Source organism: Thunnus maccoyii, chromosome 1 (genome assembly GCF_910596095.1).
Source record: "Thunnus maccoyii chromosome 1, fThuMac1.1, whole genome shotgun sequence".
NCBI lineage: Eukaryota > Metazoa > Chordata > Actinopteri > Scombriformes > Scombridae > Thunnus > Thunnus maccoyii.
The window spans coordinates 1,855,566-1,876,468 of NC_056533.1; the positions used below are offsets into that span (position 1 = coordinate 1,855,566).

The 20,903-nt window shown below is 38.5% G+C and overlaps 1 protein-coding gene across 1 annotated transcript; it reads left to right on the forward strand.

The window, feature by feature from the left end:
* The first annotated feature begins 2,269 nt into the window (after positions 1-2,269).
* On the forward strand, positions 2,270-20,224 carry c1h16orf87 (chromosome 1 C16orf87 homolog). Its single transcript, XM_042415505.1, has 4 exons — positions 2,270-2,577; positions 13,112-13,211; positions 17,664-17,843; positions 19,701-20,224. The coding sequence occupies exons 1-4, from the start codon at positions 2,512-2,514 to the stop codon at positions 19,817-19,819; spliced, it is 465 nt and encodes a 154-aa protein (XP_042271439.1). The 5' UTR covers positions 2,270-2,511; the 3' UTR covers positions 19,820-20,224.
* The last annotated feature ends 679 nt before the right edge of the window (positions 20,225-20,903 follow it).

Below are 20,903 nucleotides of genomic sequence, written 5' to 3' on the forward strand. Positions count from 1 at the left end.
TAATAAATTATGGGAAGTGGGAAAATTACCAACTAGTTGGAAAGAGGCAATGATTATTCCTATCAGGAAACCAGGGAAGGACGCATCAAATCCAATGAACTATAGACCGATAGCACTCACGTCACATGTAGGTAAGATAATGGAAAGAATGTTTACAGAAGGATTAGGATTTTGTACGGAAATCAGTGGAATTCTTTCACCTCATCAGAGTGGATTTAGGAGGGGTAGAGGAACTATGGACCCTGTTATATGTCTGGAAACAGAGATTAAGAAAGCACAAGTTAATAAAGAATCTGTAGTGGCAGTTTTTTTGACGTAGAAAAGGCATATGATATGGTTTGGAAGGAGGGGTTAATGATCAAATTAAATATGATGGGAATAGCGGGAAGAGCATATAATTGGATTAAAGACTTTTTATTTGATAGATTTATTCAAGTCAGAATTCGGACAGCCTTATCAGGAAGATATATGGTAGATGACGGTACTGTTATCTACCATATCAGGGCACTGTTATTAGCCCAATACTCTACCATCATGATAAATAATGTATTTTCTCAAGTTCAGGATGATATTAGACGATCATTGTTTGCTCATGATGGAGCTTTGTGGAAAAGAGGAAAGAATATAGATCATATTATAAATAAAATGCAACTGGCAGTTAACATGGTAGAAAAATGGTCATACTCTTGGGGGTTTAAGTTTTCAGGTGAAAAAACCAAAACATTAATGTTCACTAAAAAGAGAGGTGTTGGCACACAGATAAAGATATAAGGACAAAGAATAGAGCAAGTGAAAGTCTTTAGATTTTTGGGTGTGTGGTTTGATGAAAAGTTAACATGGAATGAACATATTCATAAGATAACAACCAAGTGTAAAAAGATACTAAATGTGATGAGATGTTTAACAGGATCAGAATGGGGAGCAAGCAGATCTGCAATTAAAAATATCTATGTCGCGCTGATTAGAGCAGTATTAGATTATGGATATATTGCCTACGGTTCAGCAGCAAAAACATCATTAAAGAAGTTGGAAGTGGTGCAAGCTCAAGCGTTAAGACTATGTTGTGGTGCTTTAAAAACGACTCCTGTGTCCGCTCTTCAGGTTGAGATGGGTGAAATGCTGCTGCACATCAGACACAAACAGTTAATGATGAACTACTGGACAAATCTTCAAGGGCATTCTGAAGATCACAATCCAACAAAAAAAGTACTTCTCCCATGCTGGGAGAGAGGAAGGGCCAAAAGGAAATGTTTTGCGTGGAGCAGTGAGACAATTGCTAAAGATATGTCGTTAAATCAGAAAAGATATATCCCTACAATGCCATTATCAGTAACACCACCCTGGTTGTTCCCCTCAGTGTCAATTGATTTCTATATTCTGGAAAAAGTGCAGGTACATAAAGATTTTGGAAATATTGCAGTTTTGGTTGAAGATAGGTTACAAACATTATATCAAACATCCATACCAGTATACACAGATGGATCCAAGGATCCTAACACAGGGAGCACAGGCTTTGCTTTGAGTATACCAACTTTAAAAGTTTCTGTGAAAAGAACATCAGATCATTTGTCAGTTTATACAGTCGAGATAATAGCAATTGCAACAGCATTACAGTGGATAGAAGAGTTGCAAATTAAAAAGGTTATTCTTTGTACAGATTCATGTTCTGCATTAATGTCATTACAGTCATATATATCTCACAATATGCAGGATATAGTTAATGAGATACATGAAACTTTGTACAGATTTAAAAATATGAATATTTTGATAACATTTATGTGGGTACCAGCACACGGAGGGATTAAGGGCAATGAAATGGTGGATGCATTAGCAAAACAGGCACTGAAGCATGAGGAGATCATGGAAATTTCACTCAGTAAATCTGAAGCAAAAGGAATAATCAAAAGAAACATCATTAAAGAGAGGCAGCACAGATGGGATACAACAAATACAGGACGACACCTCTATGCAGTACAGAGAGAAGTGGGCCCAGCGAGGTCAGCTAAAAGAAGCACAAAGAGGAGAACATCTTAACAAGGCTGAGGGTAGGCCACACCAGACTAAATAAAACACTGCATTTAATAAACAAACATCCCTCAGGATTATGTGACCTATGTCAAATAGAGGAGTCAGTGGAACATGTCATTTCTGATTTGTTCATAGAGGTAGATAACTCTGGTTCACACTCCAACATAGTGGGTGGCGATAATGCACCTTTACGCTGGTTGCCACCCGCCATTAAAGAAGAAGAAGAAGAAGAAGAAGACTGCCTTTTCCCAGGGAACTTGAATGCAACAGACCAGCAGGAGGACTCTCCGTGCGCATGCTCGTAGCCTTAGCAGGTTTAGTGTATATGTGCTTCGTAAGGGTGTTGTCGTTTCGTTACATCTCTGAGTGTTTATTGCATGCGTTTGTTAGTGCACGTTGGTGCAAATCGTTGCCGTCCATGTATTTCAGAGAGCAGTTGTAGCCAACAGACAGCCACCGGCGTGTCGCTGGAGGAAACAGACTATGTCGGCAAATAAAACAAAGAAAGTCAAAATGGCTACTAAATCTTGTCCTGAATGCGACCAACAGGTGAGGAAATACATTATTTTCATATTTGAACGTTGTAACTGATAGTGTTACTTGTGTGCTCGTATTTACTGTAACTTAATGTATTGAACAGAAATATCAGCATACACGAAGCAGCTCTTGAGACTGAAACGTGTTGAGCGGCAGCCCCGCTGCACAAACCACAGTATCACCAAACCTCAGTCACACAACTTAACTCTTTCACGTTGTCTGAAAATTTGCTCCAATTACACATATTTCTATCTAGTTATCGTTTTGTCTCAATCTTGTACTCAACAAGTGTAACTCGATAAATACTTGGTTTTATTGTTGTAGCCGTCTTCCAAAGATTATACACGTAGAGAAACTTAACTTGCAGGAACCAGTTTACAAATTAAACGTCTCCCTAAATGAATTTGCGTCCCGATGAGTGGTAAACATTTCACCAAAATCTGTTCAATGTACTTTATTTTATAGAATGTTAACATACCCATAAGCAAAGAATAATTTATTTTCAACATTGGAACTGATCGGAATTGATCGTCTCCACATAGCTTTCACATGTATCAGGGCTGTCGTCATCAAATGGCCGCAGGGATTTTAAGCCTCAAGTAAATTACAACACATGTACAGCTAATACTCTGACATGTACCGGAAGGATCTCTGGTGCGCTATTATTTTGGAAATATCCGCATTTCATCAATGTTTTATTGGCTACACAAAAAAAGCTGGACTGTATTTTCACAACATTCTGTGTTATTGCCAGAGATCGCCGACAGTTGGTGGATGGGGATGGAGGGGTTGTGTCAGTAATTTGAAGTCTCAATATAGCACAGCTCTTGTCATTAACCTGTATATGTGTTTATGTTGTCGTGATCATAAAATTGCTTATGATTTTATCTGCAGCAACAGTTAAGTTACGACAGGGACCGCTGGTTAACGTACTTAAGTAGGTTTTTATGAGCCATGGTCAAATCTGACAACAGACACAGAAAAATATGTAAATGTGAACTACATCATGAATTCAGCTGAATGAAAACACATCATATATGATCATAGAGAGCAGGATGTGAACAGAGGTCCTATGAGATGAAACTAGTTTGCGGTATATGTGTGTTAAGACAAAGTTGGTAACAAATGAAACGCATAATCGAAAAATAATTTTAAGTCAACTGTCAAGAAATACAGACATTTGTATACAGTCCCAGGTGAATTTCATGTTTTAGAGTCATGAGCCGGTGATCGTCTGTTCAGTTGTTGCTAGTCGATGTGATTGGCTGCCTAGTTTGTGGTTAACGTAGGTGGAACTGCAATGATGAATCAATTAGTCGATGGACAGAAAATTAACTGGATGGCAAACATTCTGATAATCAATTAATCATTTCAGTGATTTTTTTTTTTTTTTTTTAAGCAAAAATGCCAAACATTTTTTGGTTCCAGATTCTCAAATGTAAGAATTTGCTACTTTTTCAGTGTCATATATGACTGTGAATTGAATATCTGAAAGTTTTGGACTTTTAGCAAACTGAAGAGATCATTGTTGCCTCTAAGAAACTGTGAATGCAGTTTTTTTTTTTTTTTGTTTAAATTCAGCATATCTTTTAAACAGAATATTGGGCCTAATTTGCTAATATGTGCGTGGAAATGTTCTTACATGGCACAAAATAAGAGTGCACACAAAATTACTGTTGGATTCATGACACATGCGCACTGGCCAATTTTGTTTTTCCCCACTGTGCATATGTTAATGAATCAGAATCATTCTAAATTGACAGGCTCATGCTTGCTACGGGTATTTAGCACGCTACCACACCCTCATTTCTCTATATAAGGAAATCTCTGCTGGAGCGCTGCAGCAGTGTAGAGAGCTGTCACTCACTGCAAAGACGACCATGATGGTAAAACTGTAGGAAAACTTGTGAAATGCAAACAATAGTTTCAGAAGTAGAAGCCAGAAAAGGCAGATTTGTCTGGTAAACATGTCATTGGCACAACCGTTTGGAGCCTGATTGTGAATCCTGTATACAGCCTGCATACCTGTTGTACCACTACCAGGCAGTACGTCCAGAACAAAATAAAACTCTGGTAAATGTGTAGATCTATTTAGAATTGATCTAAATAAATCTCTACTGCTGCACCAGGTGTGTGAACCTCTACTGAACCGTCAGGCTGCTGCTGAACCAGCTGCATATATCACAACCACATCTGATGCTGCACGTTCCAATATATCAACTACTGTCATCTAAAAGTAGGAACAGAAAAGTTTTAATATATTAATAATTTCATTACATTTATGGATTACAACATTTTAGCTATTCATTTTATAATTAGTAAATCGATAGTGTATTATTAGCAATTTCACACTTTTAAATGATGTATATTTATGCCCAATCATTTTCTGTTTACATTGAATAAATATTGACAACGTCATTTTTGAAGATGTGGGATGTTTATGATTTGTGGGTATGCATGGTCTAAAGGAGTTCTAAATGTGTTCACAGAGTAAGAACAAATTCAGATAAGAACATATTGATGAATCCTGGATTTGTGCTTCAAATGTTCATACACATGGTTGAAGCACAGATTAGTGTGTATGCACTGTTTGTGTATGAGGCTCACTGGGATCAAGCCTCACGATGGGAGTGACAGCAGCCTGTTTTAAAATGTCAGTTCAGGAAGCGATATCTGTCTCACATGTCACGTTTCCTAATGTCAGTGTTATGTTGTGACTGGGATTAGTTTTTTTAAAGTGCTCTGTATTAACGGGTGTTGAGTAGGGCCGTGTGATATGACGATATCTATCGTGTGAGGGTAAAAGTCAGTCATTTTGTCACATTGTTGTGACGCAAATCACACTCTTTACAGCGATATTTTTCGTCGAAATGTGTTATATTGGGATAATTATCGTTATCGGGTTATGAAATGACCTATATCAGAATATGAGGTTTTGGTCATATGGCCCAGCATTAGGGACGAGGTGGCTCTGGTAGTAATAGCAGCTTCTTAGTATTTACTATCAGCACTTATTATAGAAATGTTCAACTTGCAAAACATGGGAAGAAGTGTGAGTAACCTCTATACCAAATTTACTGAATATTATAATGATTTGCAAAATGTCCTCAGTTGTGTTCTACTCATAGCAGGATTTGTACGGTCATGAAAAAGCTGGAAAAATATTGTTTTTCAGGCCTGGAAAGTTTGGGAAATCAAGGTTTTGCAAAAGTTATTGAAAATACATTCATAAATATTGTAACATGGTGAATAACAGTTGTAAGCATGGCCTGTATGAATAGAGCAGACATATATATATATATATATATATATATATATAATTTGTCTGGTCTACTTGCCTCTATACAAATCCTTTTGTTTACGGTTATCAAAGAACAACAAAGACTAAAGTTAATTGTCATGTTTAATCTTTATTGAAGTCAATGAAAGGACACGGTGTCATATAGGACTGTGCAATATGATGATGTATATCGTTTAATGAGAGAAAAACGTCTATCCTTTCATATTGTGCTCTATCGTGTATACCGTTGTGACACAAATCACACTTTTTACGGCAATATTTTTCATCATTGGGAGTCTGTCCATCTTTTGTGCAGATTACATTGATAAATAACTCTTCTTGGCTTTTTACTGGCCAAGCTTTTATTGCACTTTAGGCAATTAGGGATGCACGATATTATCAGCACGTCATCGGTATCAGACCTCTTGTTTTTGGTTTATAACAGCAGTTGGCAACCAGCGAATTAGGTGCATTATCGCCACCTTCTGCTCCGGAGTGTGGACCAGAGATTAAATCCTACACATTAATCCTGTCTGTCTAATAAACTCAATGAAAACTCTACTGCTCCACTGACTTGGCAGCTTCATTAAAGTTTCCTGAACTCCAGTTGTCTTAAGTTCTTCCTTCATATATCGTCTTTCTTGATCATACTTAGTACAATCTATGCTTGCATGTGTAATAGTCTCCTCAGCCAGCTGGAAAAAAATACGTGCATATATCGGTATCAGCAATCGGCCACAATTAGTTGGGAATATTAGCATATCGGATATCGGCAAAAAATCCAATATCATGCTGTCATCAGCTGTCCACTGCTGTCTGTCTCTGCTGCGCTGCACACATGGAGGGCTCAGCCCCGCAGAGGTGAGACAGAGCAGAGAAGCAGCGAGACAGCGACTATGAACGAATGCGAAACTCAACAGAGACCGTCTTTATTTACGTCACTTACCAAATTTATGTGCACTCTTTTAATAACGGCTCAGCGTGTGAGAGTCCCCGCTGCAGCCACAGTGTCGAGCGGAGGGGTGCGGGCGTGTTTGCGCTCTAGAACGGAACCGCTCTCTAGCTCACTTGACCACAGCGTCTCTCTCTCTCTTTTTCTCTCGTCTTTTTTTAATATGAGTCGAAGAGAAATGTCCTCCCCTCGTCCTAGTAACGTCTTCGTCCTCCCTCATGGCAGAGTTTACAGCTCTGATCAGTCTGCATGCTATGTGAAAGCACACAGAGGCGGCTTTATGCCAGCGGGGGGGGAGATGGAGGGGACGGACCAACTATTTATACATTGAATTCAAATGTGTTATATCAGTATAGGTATCGTTATCAGGATATGAAATGACCTATATCAGGATATGATATTTTGGTCATATCACCCAGCCCTGGTGTCATAGATGCGAAGCAACAAATATTCTTGCATATCGAAAAAATACCCATCCTCTTCATCCCACTAAACACTAACTTCAGCCCAGTTTCTTTCTCCCTCATCCAATGGCAAATACATTTTTTTAGACTCATTTCTTCCACTCAGAGATCCTTCTTGTTTTCCCTCTTTAATGTTTCTCGTTCTCTAGAGAATTTATGGCAGTGAAAATTGACATGCTCCACTGATTCCTCTATCAGACAGAGCTCACATAATCCTGAGGGATGTTCGTTCCAGCCTACTCAATCCTTGATTGGCCAAGTGCACAAGCCAGTATTCTCCCATGTGTGCGAGGGGGAGGGGGGGTCTATGCTGTATGCCAGAGAATGAGAACATAATTGGGTCGTTAAATCCAATAAGATTTTTGCAGCACCGTCTCAGATTTTGTTCAAACCCCCGTCTGTCATGAATGGGTCCGAAAACCAAGGCTTGTAAAAATATTTCTGTTCAAATCCTGTGTTTTCATATTTTTTTCTGGCCTTTGATATTATTTCATTTTTATAGCCTCAAAAACGCCTCATCTAGGAAGCTATGGACATTAATATCTTGACAAGTATTGTTCCAAGCCTCACCAAACTTTGTAGGATGGAAGACAAACATGTTGTCTGTACGCCAAAACCATTACAAATCTGTACTATGTATCATTTTATTTTTATAAGGCCCTAGATTTAGAAGTGCAAAATTCCTAAACATGAATTCCTAAACCCACGTTTTTGCACCAATATGATATCAATCATTATTTTTTTCTGCAAATCCAATTTTTGTTTATTTTGTGCCGGTATTTGAAGTGAAATTAGACAGATCTGAGAGATAGTTCACCCAAAAAAAACATCCATCTCAGGATTACATTTTTTTGCCTCAGTATCTCCATCATTATTTCATTCCTGTGTCATAGGAATTGTAAAAAATAAAGGTATATGAGTATATTCATTGGAATAGAGAGCTTTTGAGATTGGCATTGTGTCTCCGGTAATGTCCTGGATATTGAAAATAAAGTCAAATAAACCTCTGCTATAAGGAGGAATGAGTGGTATCCTAAATGGACCTCTCAGGCTGGTAAAATGAGCCTACAGAAAACATGTATTTCTTTACTTTACTCAATATTTCAGAGGCTGTGATGCACGTAAGTACAGATAATAAGCTTCTGCTTCTTCATTATGGACGTTTTTTTTCCTAGAGTTAAAACAAAGCCTTTAACTATGTGTATTTATCTATGACGGGAACATGGAAGGACATTGGAATTTGTACACTAAATGACCATGCATCAAGCTTATTTCCAGCTGCAGCGTCTCTCTTTCAGCTTGTGGCTGTAACGTAGCTCCGGTGGTCACTTCCTCCTCCACACTTAGTTTCGTTTAGTTCAAAGGTTAAACAGGAGCCATTGGGCCAGAGTTAGCTATATACCTCATTTACATCTGCAGTACCTGGGCAGGAAAATATCAAAACAATACAAACAATTAAAAACAATACAATTACCAAATTTACATCACATATAAAACATCATCATACAAAAAAATACATTACATACTCTCCATGTTGGAAAACAGTTGGTTCCATACAAAGGTTTCAGTGATCAGTGATCACATGATCGCTGATTGTCCAAAAGCAGTTTTTCTAAATTTAGCTGAGCAGTCACCTCACTGATGTTTGAACAGAACCACATTTGAACAAAGCTGCAGCTCCATGGATAATAAAAGGTTATAGGACTGTTTTGAAAAGCACAACTAACATGAACTCTAACAGGAAACAGCTGGAGAACAAATGAACTGAATGACAGTCAACTCAGATTGGAGACACTGGACTTTTCTCAGGAGCAGTTTGAGGTCTTGGACTTTATTCCACCTACTGACACCACTCACAGGCTAAAGGTAGAACCACAGCAGGTACAGTCCATCTGTAGTAGGGTGTGCAGTAAGTAATCCACAGGTCCAGACAGCCTGTCTGCCTTTCTCCTTAACACATGTTCAGAGGAGCCCACCGCCGCCTGGTGCCCTATTTTTTAACAGTCCCTTGATTGTCACACTGTTCCAGTCCCCCTGGAAAAGATCCATAATCATTCCTGTGTGTTAATGACAGCCCCTCATTACTGAAGGAGTAGGCCTATACTACCAAGCAAGATCAACATATCCAGGCTTTCTTTGTGTGAGCTGGCTTGCCAAATCCTAAACTCTCAATCAGAGATAAGTGGTATCACGACTCTTTGTTAACCCAGGGTTTCTGCTTCAGGCTCTGTCTGCGTCCCCCATAAAAGGGGGCATTTGGTGCATCATTTGACTGTTCTTCCGCATTAAAATGGACCAATTGCGTGCCGCCTACTTCAGTCAGGAGGAACGGGTCATTATAATGGAAAGCTATGAAGAATATAAATACATTATCACAGCAAAAAGCAACACTGTCGCTGCAAATAAGGCGAGAGAGGAACGCTGGCAAGACATTTTCTGATCATGTAAATATAAGTTGATGTATTTATTTTACCCCTGAATGCACTCTCTCCATGCCTCCCACATTCACAGCTCTTCAACTTTAAACTTGATGCAGCAGAGTTAAACATTATACTCAAGAAGTGCATTTAGGTCTGACTCTGTCCCATAATGAAGGAGAAGTTGAAATCACTTAAGTTTTTGGCCAAATCAAAGTGAAATTAATTTCATAGATTGAATATTGTCTGTGATAAATACCAATAGACTAATCAATCTTTTTTGTTCAAAGTATTTTTTCATAGTGTTTAGTTTTTATTAGTTTCTTTACAATTTGAAATACAGTTTGATATATTTTAACAAAATCCCATCCCACAAGTAACCCTAACCTATTGCACCATTACAAATGTACAGTAAACAATGGTAAGTATGATAAAAGACCGATCCATTTTCTAATCAGTGTTCTAACAGCTGCAGTACCAGCAGTGTTAAATGGGCTTGGCAGCAAATCAGGTGGTTAGTGAAGGGACAGCGCTTTCTACAGCCGATTTGAACTGAAACTCGGAACATAACCTGCTCTGCACCAGGTTAAGTTTGCAGTATAAGTTACCATGGTGATCTAGCTAGGTTAAAAGAGAGCCACCTTCTCTTAACATAACTTTTTTCAATAGTAGGGTGGTATTTGCTGTAAGGATCTTTTTCTGACTATGTGTGTGTGTGTGTGTGTGTGTGTGTGTGTGTGTGTGTGTGTGTGTGTGTGTGTGTGTGTGTGTGTGTATATGTGTGTGTGTGTGTGTATATATATGTGTGTGTATGTATATGTATGTATATATGTGTATATATGTATGTATGTGTATATATATGTATATATATATATGTATATGTGTGTGTGTGTGTATATATGTATGTATATATATATATATATGTGTGTATATATATATATATATATATAGGCAGAAAATAAAATATAAAGTAATGTGTTTAAAAAAAAAAAGTCTTCTTAATGACCATTAAACAATAGAGACTGGAGCCAAAATATCAAATTTAACAGAATCTATTTTCTTGTACAAGAAGGAGCGTTTCACAATGCAACACAGAGGATTAGGTTACAAAGAAAAAGGCTCCCAGTGGAGCGCCTACAACAGAATTTTATACATCTTGAGTGGGCGTTAGAGTTCTTTTCTTAATCTATCAAAATACAGACTTATAGATAACGTCATGTCTGTTTTCACTTCTCCTGTCCAGGAGCCATCTTGCCCAACTGATCCCCAGATGACACGTCTCACCCTGTCTCCAACAAATTCTAATTCTACATCTTCCTCTTTACAAATACTGAACTTCCTTTAACCTTAGCTGATAAATCTGCTGATGTTGCAGAGTTGCAGTACAAAACAGGAACAATTCATCATAATCTAGATAAAATAATAACACTCATACATAGTGCAATCACTATTTTTATAACATAATGCAATTAGCAAAAGACAAAGGGGGTTTGGTGTTGCCAACTTTAAAAGATTACTACTATGCGGCTCAATTAAGACCCTTGGTGTGCCTTTATAATCCACAGTTCATGGCAAGATGGAAGGAAATAGAGGATGGTAAATCTATCGCACCACCAGTACAAACCATAATTGCACACAGTAAATTGATGGACACCCTTGTGGATAAAAGTAGCTCTTAACACCTGGCAGAAAGTAGTTAAAAAAATACAACCTGTTTCGAGTCACTTAAAAAGATTATGGATTGGAAAATCAAGATTTTTTTTTTTAGATATTTACAAATGAGACACGGGTTAAATGAAATCATGACAGAGGGGTAGAAAAAGCAGATGAAGGTATACTGAATATATTTATGTCAATTTACAAATTAGGCAGTGGATATAAAATAATATCCAGATGATACAAAAGTCTCCAGAACTCTTTAAAGGCAAACATGTTAAAAATAAATGGGAAAGAGAGGGAGGAATGATAATATCTGAGGACGAGTGGGGAAATATATGTAAAATCACAATGGAGAACTACATATTCGCACTGCTGGAGGGAATTTGGGTGGAAAAATGTCATGAGATTTTTCGTCACTCCCGCCCAGAAGAGAGATATCAAGGTGATGGAATGAACTGCTGGAGGCTTTGTGGAGCAAATGAAGGCAACCATTATCAGTTATTTTGGGACTGGCCCAAAAATCACATCCTACTGGCGGGAAATTCATAAATGCTTGGAAACAGTATTTCACATCATTTTTCCATTTGATGCTCTGACAATGTATATATGTGTACTGTCATACAGAATATCCAGACAAAGGCAGATAAATACCTAATGAGAATATGACTTATTGGAGGGGAAAAAAGCCTTGACTGGGCAGTGGTAGCAACCAGATGCTCCATCACTAGAAGACTGGTTCAAAATTATTTATGAAATTTACATAATGGAAAGAATAAGATTTTCTATAAAAATGGAAATTTTGTAGGGGGAATGTGGTTAAAATGGATGAAGTACATGAGCTCACGGAGACCTGACCTGATTTAATGGAAACTGCCATCTCTAATAGACTACTGCAGAGACTGAGATATAAGGAGAGGATCTCCATGGATTTATGAGTGTGTGACATTGTTTGTACAAATGTTCATAGTTAGTTATTTAAAGTAAAATGAAAGGGAGAGTAACAGAAGGAAGACAAGATGTATTTATGTAAATGGGATTTATGTACTCAAATATCTTACAAACCTGGACTGTGAATGACCTCCCTAATAAAAAGACAATTAAAAAATAAAAGAGGAAGGTATCATGCTTCATATTGCAATTTAATTTAACAATAATTGAGCATTGAACATTTTATATATATTTAACATTGGACATCTTAAATGTTGTTTTCATTTAAGACCATGGGCAAAAGTTCCTTTTCCTTGTTCCTTGCTGTAAGTGTTACAGAATTTCTTTTTTTTTTTTTTTTGCTGATCCTAAAAATGATCCGATCCGTGACTCAAATCCGTAATGCGATCTGACTCGTGAGTTTTGTGATCCGTTGCACCCCTACTGTTAACATGTCAGCTTTGTAGACTATATTTTATATGTCGTGCACAAAGATCAGAGTGTGTAAGTCATGTATTCGATACATGCATTAATACTTTTAGATCTGTGAATGTTTTTAGTGTTCAGTCTTTCTGGTGTTCAGCACTGATCTGAACCTGTATCACATTATAAGCTTTGTGCTACTTTATATATTTCTGTATACTAAGAAAATACACAGGAAACACATGTAAATCATGTGATATGTTGTCTGTTTTTGATGCATGACACCCCCCCACGTCTCTCTCTCTCCCCTTGGTTTCCTGTCAACTCTCTCCACTGTCCCTACTGTATAATAAATGCACAAAAATGTCCTAAAAAAAATATCAAAACAATAACATCTGTATGTTTCCTGTTTGTCTTTCTCTAGATTCCAGTTGCGTGCAAGTCCTGCCCGTGTGGTTATGTGTTTATTAGCAGAAAACTCCTAAATGCCAAGGTAAATGAGCGCTCTTCTCCAACCATAGCAGGTAAGGTTCAGCTTACATATAAAAGCTTCTCACTCATGTCTGAAAATGTAGTTGGACCTTGTGTTTAAAGGTGTACTATGCAGGAATTGTCAGTCGGTGTTTTGTAAACACACAGCGTTCGAAGTTGGTCCCTCCTCCTCGGCAGAGAGAGAGAGACGGTTAAGTGAGCTAGAGAATGAATGGAGAGAGCGAGCGGTGCTGGCGAGAACAAAGCTGTGAATCAGTAATAAAACATTATTTTCTGATTGTTTCGCAGCTGTTACGATCTAAAGCACAAAGTCTCAAACAACAAATCAATGACAGGCAGAGAGTTAAGTGTCTGCAGATAAAAACACCGCCACACACTTGTAGTGAGTCATAATGACGATTGAGAGGGATTACTTTTGTATGAGTCTATATATATATATATTGTTTTTTTTTTTTTAGGAAAAGTCTCCACAGTATACCTTTTTTATAATGTTTGCTTGATTCTTCCGAATGTATATTGTGCAAAGTAATATTAGCTCTGTTGCATCTTGCAGTACTGTCATTTATTTTCTAATATACCATGTATATTTTCTAACCGGAGAAGTGCCGGCTCATTAGAATAGGTACCTGCTCTCCTACATCTCTGTCTAACTGTGTCTCTGCAGCACTGTCACTTCTCATTACACACACTACTTAATGCAAATACACAAACTTGCATTCAAATTCAGAAATGATGTCGAGCATGTTTTGTTTCTTCAAAATATGACGCGTACCATTCAGCGGCATACGCTAGTAAGTAAGTAAAATATCTGACAATCTTCCTTCCAGTTGCCACGGCGTCAACTATGCTTCATCGGGACAGCAGACCCTCATTCACCACCAACTGTAGTGTATGTGTGCGCCATGCAGGGCGAACTCGCCCTTTATCAAGTGCTTTGGTTATATTTCTAGCGTTGTCTCACAACACCACATGAACCTCGGTCTTGTCTTTGTCCCACTGTTGTAACGTAGTGTCAGATGTGGCTGGCAGCAGTGTGGGACTTAGTGTCGCTGGAAATCTTCATCCACCCGCTGAGCAGTCAGGCATCAACATTGACATCAAGCTTACATTAGATGTCAAATGTCTGTTCTAAAACTGATTGATGCTTTGCAGTTGGCTTGCAGGCTCTATGTGTGGAATGAACCAATGTTAAACAACTCTGGTACCGCAACGTCCAAGAAGTATCGCCTACTCGGTGTTGTGTATTTTGGGCTCAGATCATTTTTCAAATTTCTGAAAGCTCTGTCCTCCACTATGGTAAATGTCTGGTCATCAAGTGCCATGAATTCCTTATATTCCTTATAATGGCTTTGGTCTTTTCATTACTGATGCCAGTGGTAGAAAGCAGAGGCTGCTGACTTGTAGCTGGCTCTGTGCTCTCACTAGCTTTTTTTTTTTTTTTTTTTTTAGCTGTTTTTGCCTTTGCTTCTTCAAATTGGGCATGTTCACTGGGGTGATGGGTTTTTTTTAAAGTGTCTGATTAAGTTAGTTGTTCCAAATGTTTTCAGTGATGTTCCTCCACAGCTTATTCTGGACTCACAGCTTTGAGTCGTCTTCACTCGTGCTCATAACATGTTATTGATCAGCAGGAGGTTGAACTTTTTCCCCCGGGCCCTGGTGATGATGGAAGAAAAGCGTAAACATTAGAAAAGACAACGGTGACTGAGGAAATTTAGGGAAACGTTTAACTCATAGCAGGGTGCGTGAGAGTTATAGTAACTTACAGGGCTCAAAACTTTAACTTTTTCACCACCTTCCAAAAACTGTCCCAAAGCATATTTGTGTATATTTGGTTCCTGCGTTGATGAATCTGCAGATATGGAGCACGGACACAAGATGCAGCCAGTTTAATTTTCCCCGTACGGCCCTGGTGAGAGACGGGCTCAGGGAGACTCTCTTATCTTTTTAACATTTATTTTTTGTTTTTCAGTTGATTTATATTTAGAGTTCAAGGAAATCCACTGTTAAAAAGAAGTTTTTTCAATAAATGCATGATGTTTCCAAAGTCATTGAGTAATCATGTTAAATAATCCTGATCTCTGTATTGACCAAAATAATCATGATCATGATTTTTGCCATAATGGAGCAACCCTATCACCCTCTGTGCCACTGTGTACAACGTGCATGTTGTGTGTGTGTGTGTGTGTGTGTGTTTGTGTATGTGTGTGGCTGTGATGTTACTCTCTGTGCTGCTGTGTGTGTGTGTGTGTGCATCGTGAACCATGGTGCGGCACATGTGTGTAAATTTTCACGATCGGCCAAAAATCAGATATATAAGACTGATGGGGCTGGTCACCAGTTATATCCGATCAGCTGCAAACCAGCTAATTTCCATCAGTGGCCAATGGATCGGTGCATCTCTATTTTAAATCAATAAAATTCATCCTACATTCAAAAACCCATGAAGACGAACTGAAAACATGTTTTTAACAATTACAAAACTTGACCTTGACCACTGCATTTGCAGGAATATTTTAATCCATTCAAAAAAAAAAAAAATTCATCAAGGTTATAGCACAGTACTTTCAACAACGCCAAGTTCATGCCTTGTCCTTTCCTCATGCGGACACATGCAGAGATGTGACCATATACAATAAAACAAGAGGTTAAAAGCTCATTTAACACGTCAGAATTAAATCCCCCAACACTCCTCTCAGTACTGTGGATACTCGGCCAGACGTGCCAATACACTTAATGTCATTCTTGCAAGTCACTGTTTTAATTTAGCTTTCTAGCTTAGCACACACATAATAGCACAACATGCTGTCATCATAAAAATAAACATGCTTCAGTATATGCCTACTTGCCAGACTAATCAAACAGTCTGCTTTATGACAGACTTCTGTCTTCTTTTTCTTGCTCTCCTGTTGAGGGCTCATCCGCGGGGTGTTGTGCCTCTTTTACCTACATTTCTGCAAATCTCAGCAGGGACGGAGGAAACATCTGGTCCATTTACTGCATCATCACATAGCCTAGACGCCGTCTCATCTCTACTGTCATGCAAGTGCTGACAGTAAAAGTTTTCTTTCTTTTTTTTTTTTTTTAAGGCTATTTTTATTTTAGATATTTTATTTGGTCTGTGGGTGAAGCAGCATAAATCACTATGAGGGGGATATATTTTTGTCACCACCAGGGATAAAATTAACTCAGCAGAAGGGATATATAGACCAAAGGAGGAGAAATCCCCCCCGCCCCCCCCGGCAAATCACACCCTGTTTAAACCTTAAAACTGCGGAAAGACCTGAAGATGACAGTTCTTCCCATCCAGTCTGATGGAGCCAGAAAGAACAGGATAAACTGCCCAAAGCTTGTAGAAACTTACCCAAGAAGACTCAAAGCTGTAATTGCTGCCAAAGGGAATTCTACAAAGTACTGAATCAAGGGTCTGAATACTTACATAAATGAGAGATTTCAGTTTTGAATTTTTAATAAATTTGCAAACATTTCTAAAAACATGTTTTCACTTTGTCATTATGGGTTATTGAGTTTAAATTGATTAGCAAAATGGCAGTTTGACCCATTTAAAATTAAATCTACAGCAAGTGAAGTGAAGGGGGGATGAATACTTTCTGAATCCACTGTAAAAAGATATGAACCTCTTAACATCCATCCACTGGTGACCTGCTTATGCCAGTTGTAAGGGTTAGCATCAGCAATTGGCACAATTTGGCCAATTTGAAATGATTGGAGAGGTTCGGGGACAGCAGTGACACCACAAACTAAAAACTCCCTAGCTCCCATAAGGTTAGGCCTAGAGGTCTGGATTATTATACAGGTTGACAAGATGTAGAAGGTTTATGGTGTTCTGCATAGTTCTGGCATAAAGCATGTTTTAATTATTGTTATTTAAATATAAGTCATGATAGACGAGGACCAAAAACACTTATTTGAACTGATGTAGTTTTGTTTGTGTTTCAGCCACATACTAAACAAGCACATTTTCAGAAACTAGACGATGTCACTTGTCAAATGAAGCCTAATACATGCATCATGGCCTTAAAGTTCTTCTGTTATGAGCTTTTCCATTTAGGTATGCCAAATAGGCGAAAATTCTATAAAAAGGGTGGATGTTAAGGGGTTAAACATCGGCAAGGTTCAGGAGTAATTATTAAAGAAAATACTCAGCTGTATCTACGCTAACTACACGGACTTGTACAGTTGACTTGAGCTCCACATTAACAGAAGCTTTTTTTTTTTTATTATTTCTGCATAGCTGTATCCATCTCATCCACACACCTTTTTTGTGGCTTTGGCACAGGAACATGACTTCATTCTTAATTTTTTTTTCTACAAAGCTCTGATTGGCTCGGTTGTTTTTTTTTAAGCAGTGACACAGCTGTCAATCAGCACAACGCCAGACCTTTTTGAGTTGCTGAACAAATCAGAGATGTAGGTCTAGAAGCAGGCTAACACATACATTATGGTAATATGTTTTTTTTATTCAGACAAGCTGGACTCTAAGCGGAGGAGGACAGAGCGCATTCGTAGAGACCGGATCGACTCTCCTTTAACCAGTGACATGGAGAACAGGAGAAGATCCCGGGCCAACAGCCAATCGGATCCAATCCGGAGGGGACGAGGCAGACCAAAAACAGTAGGGCTTAAGAAACAAGAGGAGGAGAAAGGTAAAAGATGTGATGATTTACAGTTCCATATTATAGGTGTACTCTTGTAATGTCTTATATTAATTTATTGGTTCATTTGACTCTCATGTCTGTCCATGTCAGCAACATGTGATATTTTTGATTGAATTCTTTGGGATCCTGCTACTTATATTTGTAGCAGGGCTGTTTACAATATTAATGACTATAATACTTCATCTAGTAGCAGCACATAATGAACCGATTTCGGCAAAACTCCCTCAAATAGTGGTCACATCAGAACAAAAACCCATCAAGTCTCCAAATTAGGAATAATTTGCAAACCATTTTCTCATTAAAACCAGATCCTAAAGGTGTTTTCAGACCTCAAGTGGTTGCCATCGTCACCATTGTTCGCCATCGTTTTCAATGCAAATGCAATGACAGCCGTGCCACAGAGGTCATGCATAGTAACCACACCTCTTCACCAGCAGTGAACACACAGATCAATGAAGAGGATCATCAGCTTCACCATCAGCTTCAAAAGTTTGATTATGGACTAATAAACTGCATTTATGACATTAGTTAGCAAGACCTGGTATTGTAATGGTGTCATATTGCTAACCATTCCTTTACAATAAGCTACAACCTGTTCTGTTTAGCTACTTGATGAGATTATAGGAGGTGCAGAATCCTGTGGTGTATGGTACAGGCTGGTAGGACTGGAAGTAGCAATTTAGTAATTTAGTATAAATGGGTTGCATCATACAAGTTAGTTACAATATAGAGTTGAGATCCACTTGCCTGAGCAGATGCAAAGTTATTTCTTATTAACTACTTTTCAAAAAGGCCACTAAGAGACTTGGTAGGCTCCTATATGTGACACGTCCATACAAAACCATCCCGAAGTCCAGATGACGTTTTACTGATGTTTTATTGAAAAAATAAACAAAAATGAAAGAGTCTGACAAGCAGCTATTGCACAAAAAATATACAAAAAATGCAATCTGACTGTGAAAATAAAGTGATGAACAGACGATGGTAATGATAGTAATGATGGTGACGATGGTGACAATGGTGACGGTCAACAGAAAATATCAGGGCTCTGCCAACTCCGTTTGTCCAAAACTCCCGCCACCACCTAAGTGAACAGGTTAAATAATAGGAAACCACACCCATGTGTCAAGCAACGTAAGTGACGCAATATATAAACAGAAATAACAACATATTTTGGCTCCTACAACCATCACTAAGGTTATGGTAACAGATGAAAAGACTGACTATGGAGATGAAATCATTACTCTGCACCAGTGATTTGGTAGCAGTTGTTTTCAGTATTTCAGTGGAACTGAATAAAGCGGCGAGTTTGGAGTTTCAACTAACTCGTTACATGGCATCTGTCAGTCTGGAGTAACACTTGAACCTGCCATCACTCACTCTCAGCTGGTCCGACAGATGTTGGTGTTATGCACAACGTTACCATTATAGGTGTGCAGGCATGGTGGTATGTGACATCAGATACTACAGATCAGGGGTTATCAAAGTCTGATACTGTCCCCACCCCCCACCTTTTTGTACCTTTTTTGCCACGTGTCAAAGCCACTACTGTTGATTAGCAGACCAAATTACAATAACTAACTTCTCACTGTTTTCAGAACACTTGTGTGCAACAATTCCTTTTGCCTCCATCTCTCCCTCAGCGCCCCCCTTTAACTCTCAGTAGTCTCATAGTTTGAAAACCTCTGCTCCACATTGAACCCAACATTATTAACCCTGTATTCTCAATATGTTTACCCTCCAGCCCACAGTACAGCTCTGTCTCATATTTGCTACACTAACTAGAAGTTGGTCCATTCTGTCAATGTTTTGTCTGTGATCGACTCTGTTTAATTGTGTTCACAGAGAAACAAGAGAAGGAAGTGGATATTTACGCCAGTCTTTCTGATGAGAAGGCCTTTGTGTTTTCGGTGGCCTTGGCTGAGATCAACCGCAAGATCCTAGGTCAAACACTCATCTTATAGACTAAAGGCTGAATAACTGAGAAACCCAGCACAGAGGACCTATCATAGGAAAACTACCAAATGGCAAGAGGATGACCAAAGAGGCCAGAACTGGCTGAAGCTGAACTTTGACCGGGATGTGTTTCCATTTGGGTGACTGAACGAGATTCAGAAAACTGCTGAAAATGAAACGAGTTTAATTTTAGGAGAGTGAGAGACTGAACAAATAATACACTCATCTTATTTGAAATAAACGGACCGCTATCAAGTGAATGTCTACAGTTGACTTGAGCTCCACATTAACAGAAGGAACCAAGACATTATCAACCAAGTGTTATCTTGTCAACTGATGATGCCTTTGTTATTCAGACTTAAAAACCAGTTGTTGAAAATGCAATAAAAGATTTTTGGGATTGCCATTGATAAGTGATCTAACAGAATAGTTGAGTGCATAGAGCATCCTGGTAGAGTTCAAACTTACACTTCACTGAGCAAGTCAAGCATTACCAGCTCCAGTACTGGGACAGACAAGAAAAAATATTATCCTTTTATTACTGTGTTCAATACATGCCATGCATTTAGTAGATAGTCTCATTCATGTTCCAAGAGAGATGAAATGAATCTTAAATAAGCTGACCTGACATAGTCTATAATCTAACGATTTGTGGCAGTGTTTTAGGTGCTATACAGTCAAATTGTGTTTGACTCTTTACTAAAGGACTGCACCAAGGTTTCGAACCGCCTAAACAGAAGAACAGCGGCACCACTGACCACTGTGTGTCTGGTCTCATATTTATTTTAAGCCGTTCCTGTTTTAGAGGTGCAAACTATGGGAGGAGGGACTGGAAATTGCTACAAATACCCTCAGCAGCTTATTAATCACTGCATACTGACCACTGCAGTTGAAGAACCAGTGTCTGACACTTAATGTCTGGGAGAAGCAAGTGTAAAAATCTGTGCCACAGCTTTATAGCAGAGAGTGACAGACAGAGAAACACAAATTAAAAGATGCCTTATAAAGTTCTTTTTACTGACGCTAACTATTCAGCATCATAACACAAGACAAAAGAGCGACAATGAAACAACCAGGTATTTCCTCTCTGTT

Excerpts from the sequence above, each read along its gene's own strand:
- c1h16orf87 (XM_042415505.1), top strand. The coding sequence starts at position 2,512 with ATGTCGGCAAATAAAACAAAGAAAGTCAAAATGGCTACTAAATCTTGT. Across the intron at positions 13,212-17,663 it reads CTCTTCTCCAACCATAGCAG|ACAAGCTGGACTCTAAGCGG; the intron begins GTAAGGTTCAGC and ends TTTTTTATTCAG. Across the intron at positions 17,844-19,700 it reads GAAACAAGAGGAGGAGAAAG|AGAAACAAGAGAAGGAAGTG; the intron begins GTAAAAGATGTG and ends TTGTGTTCACAG.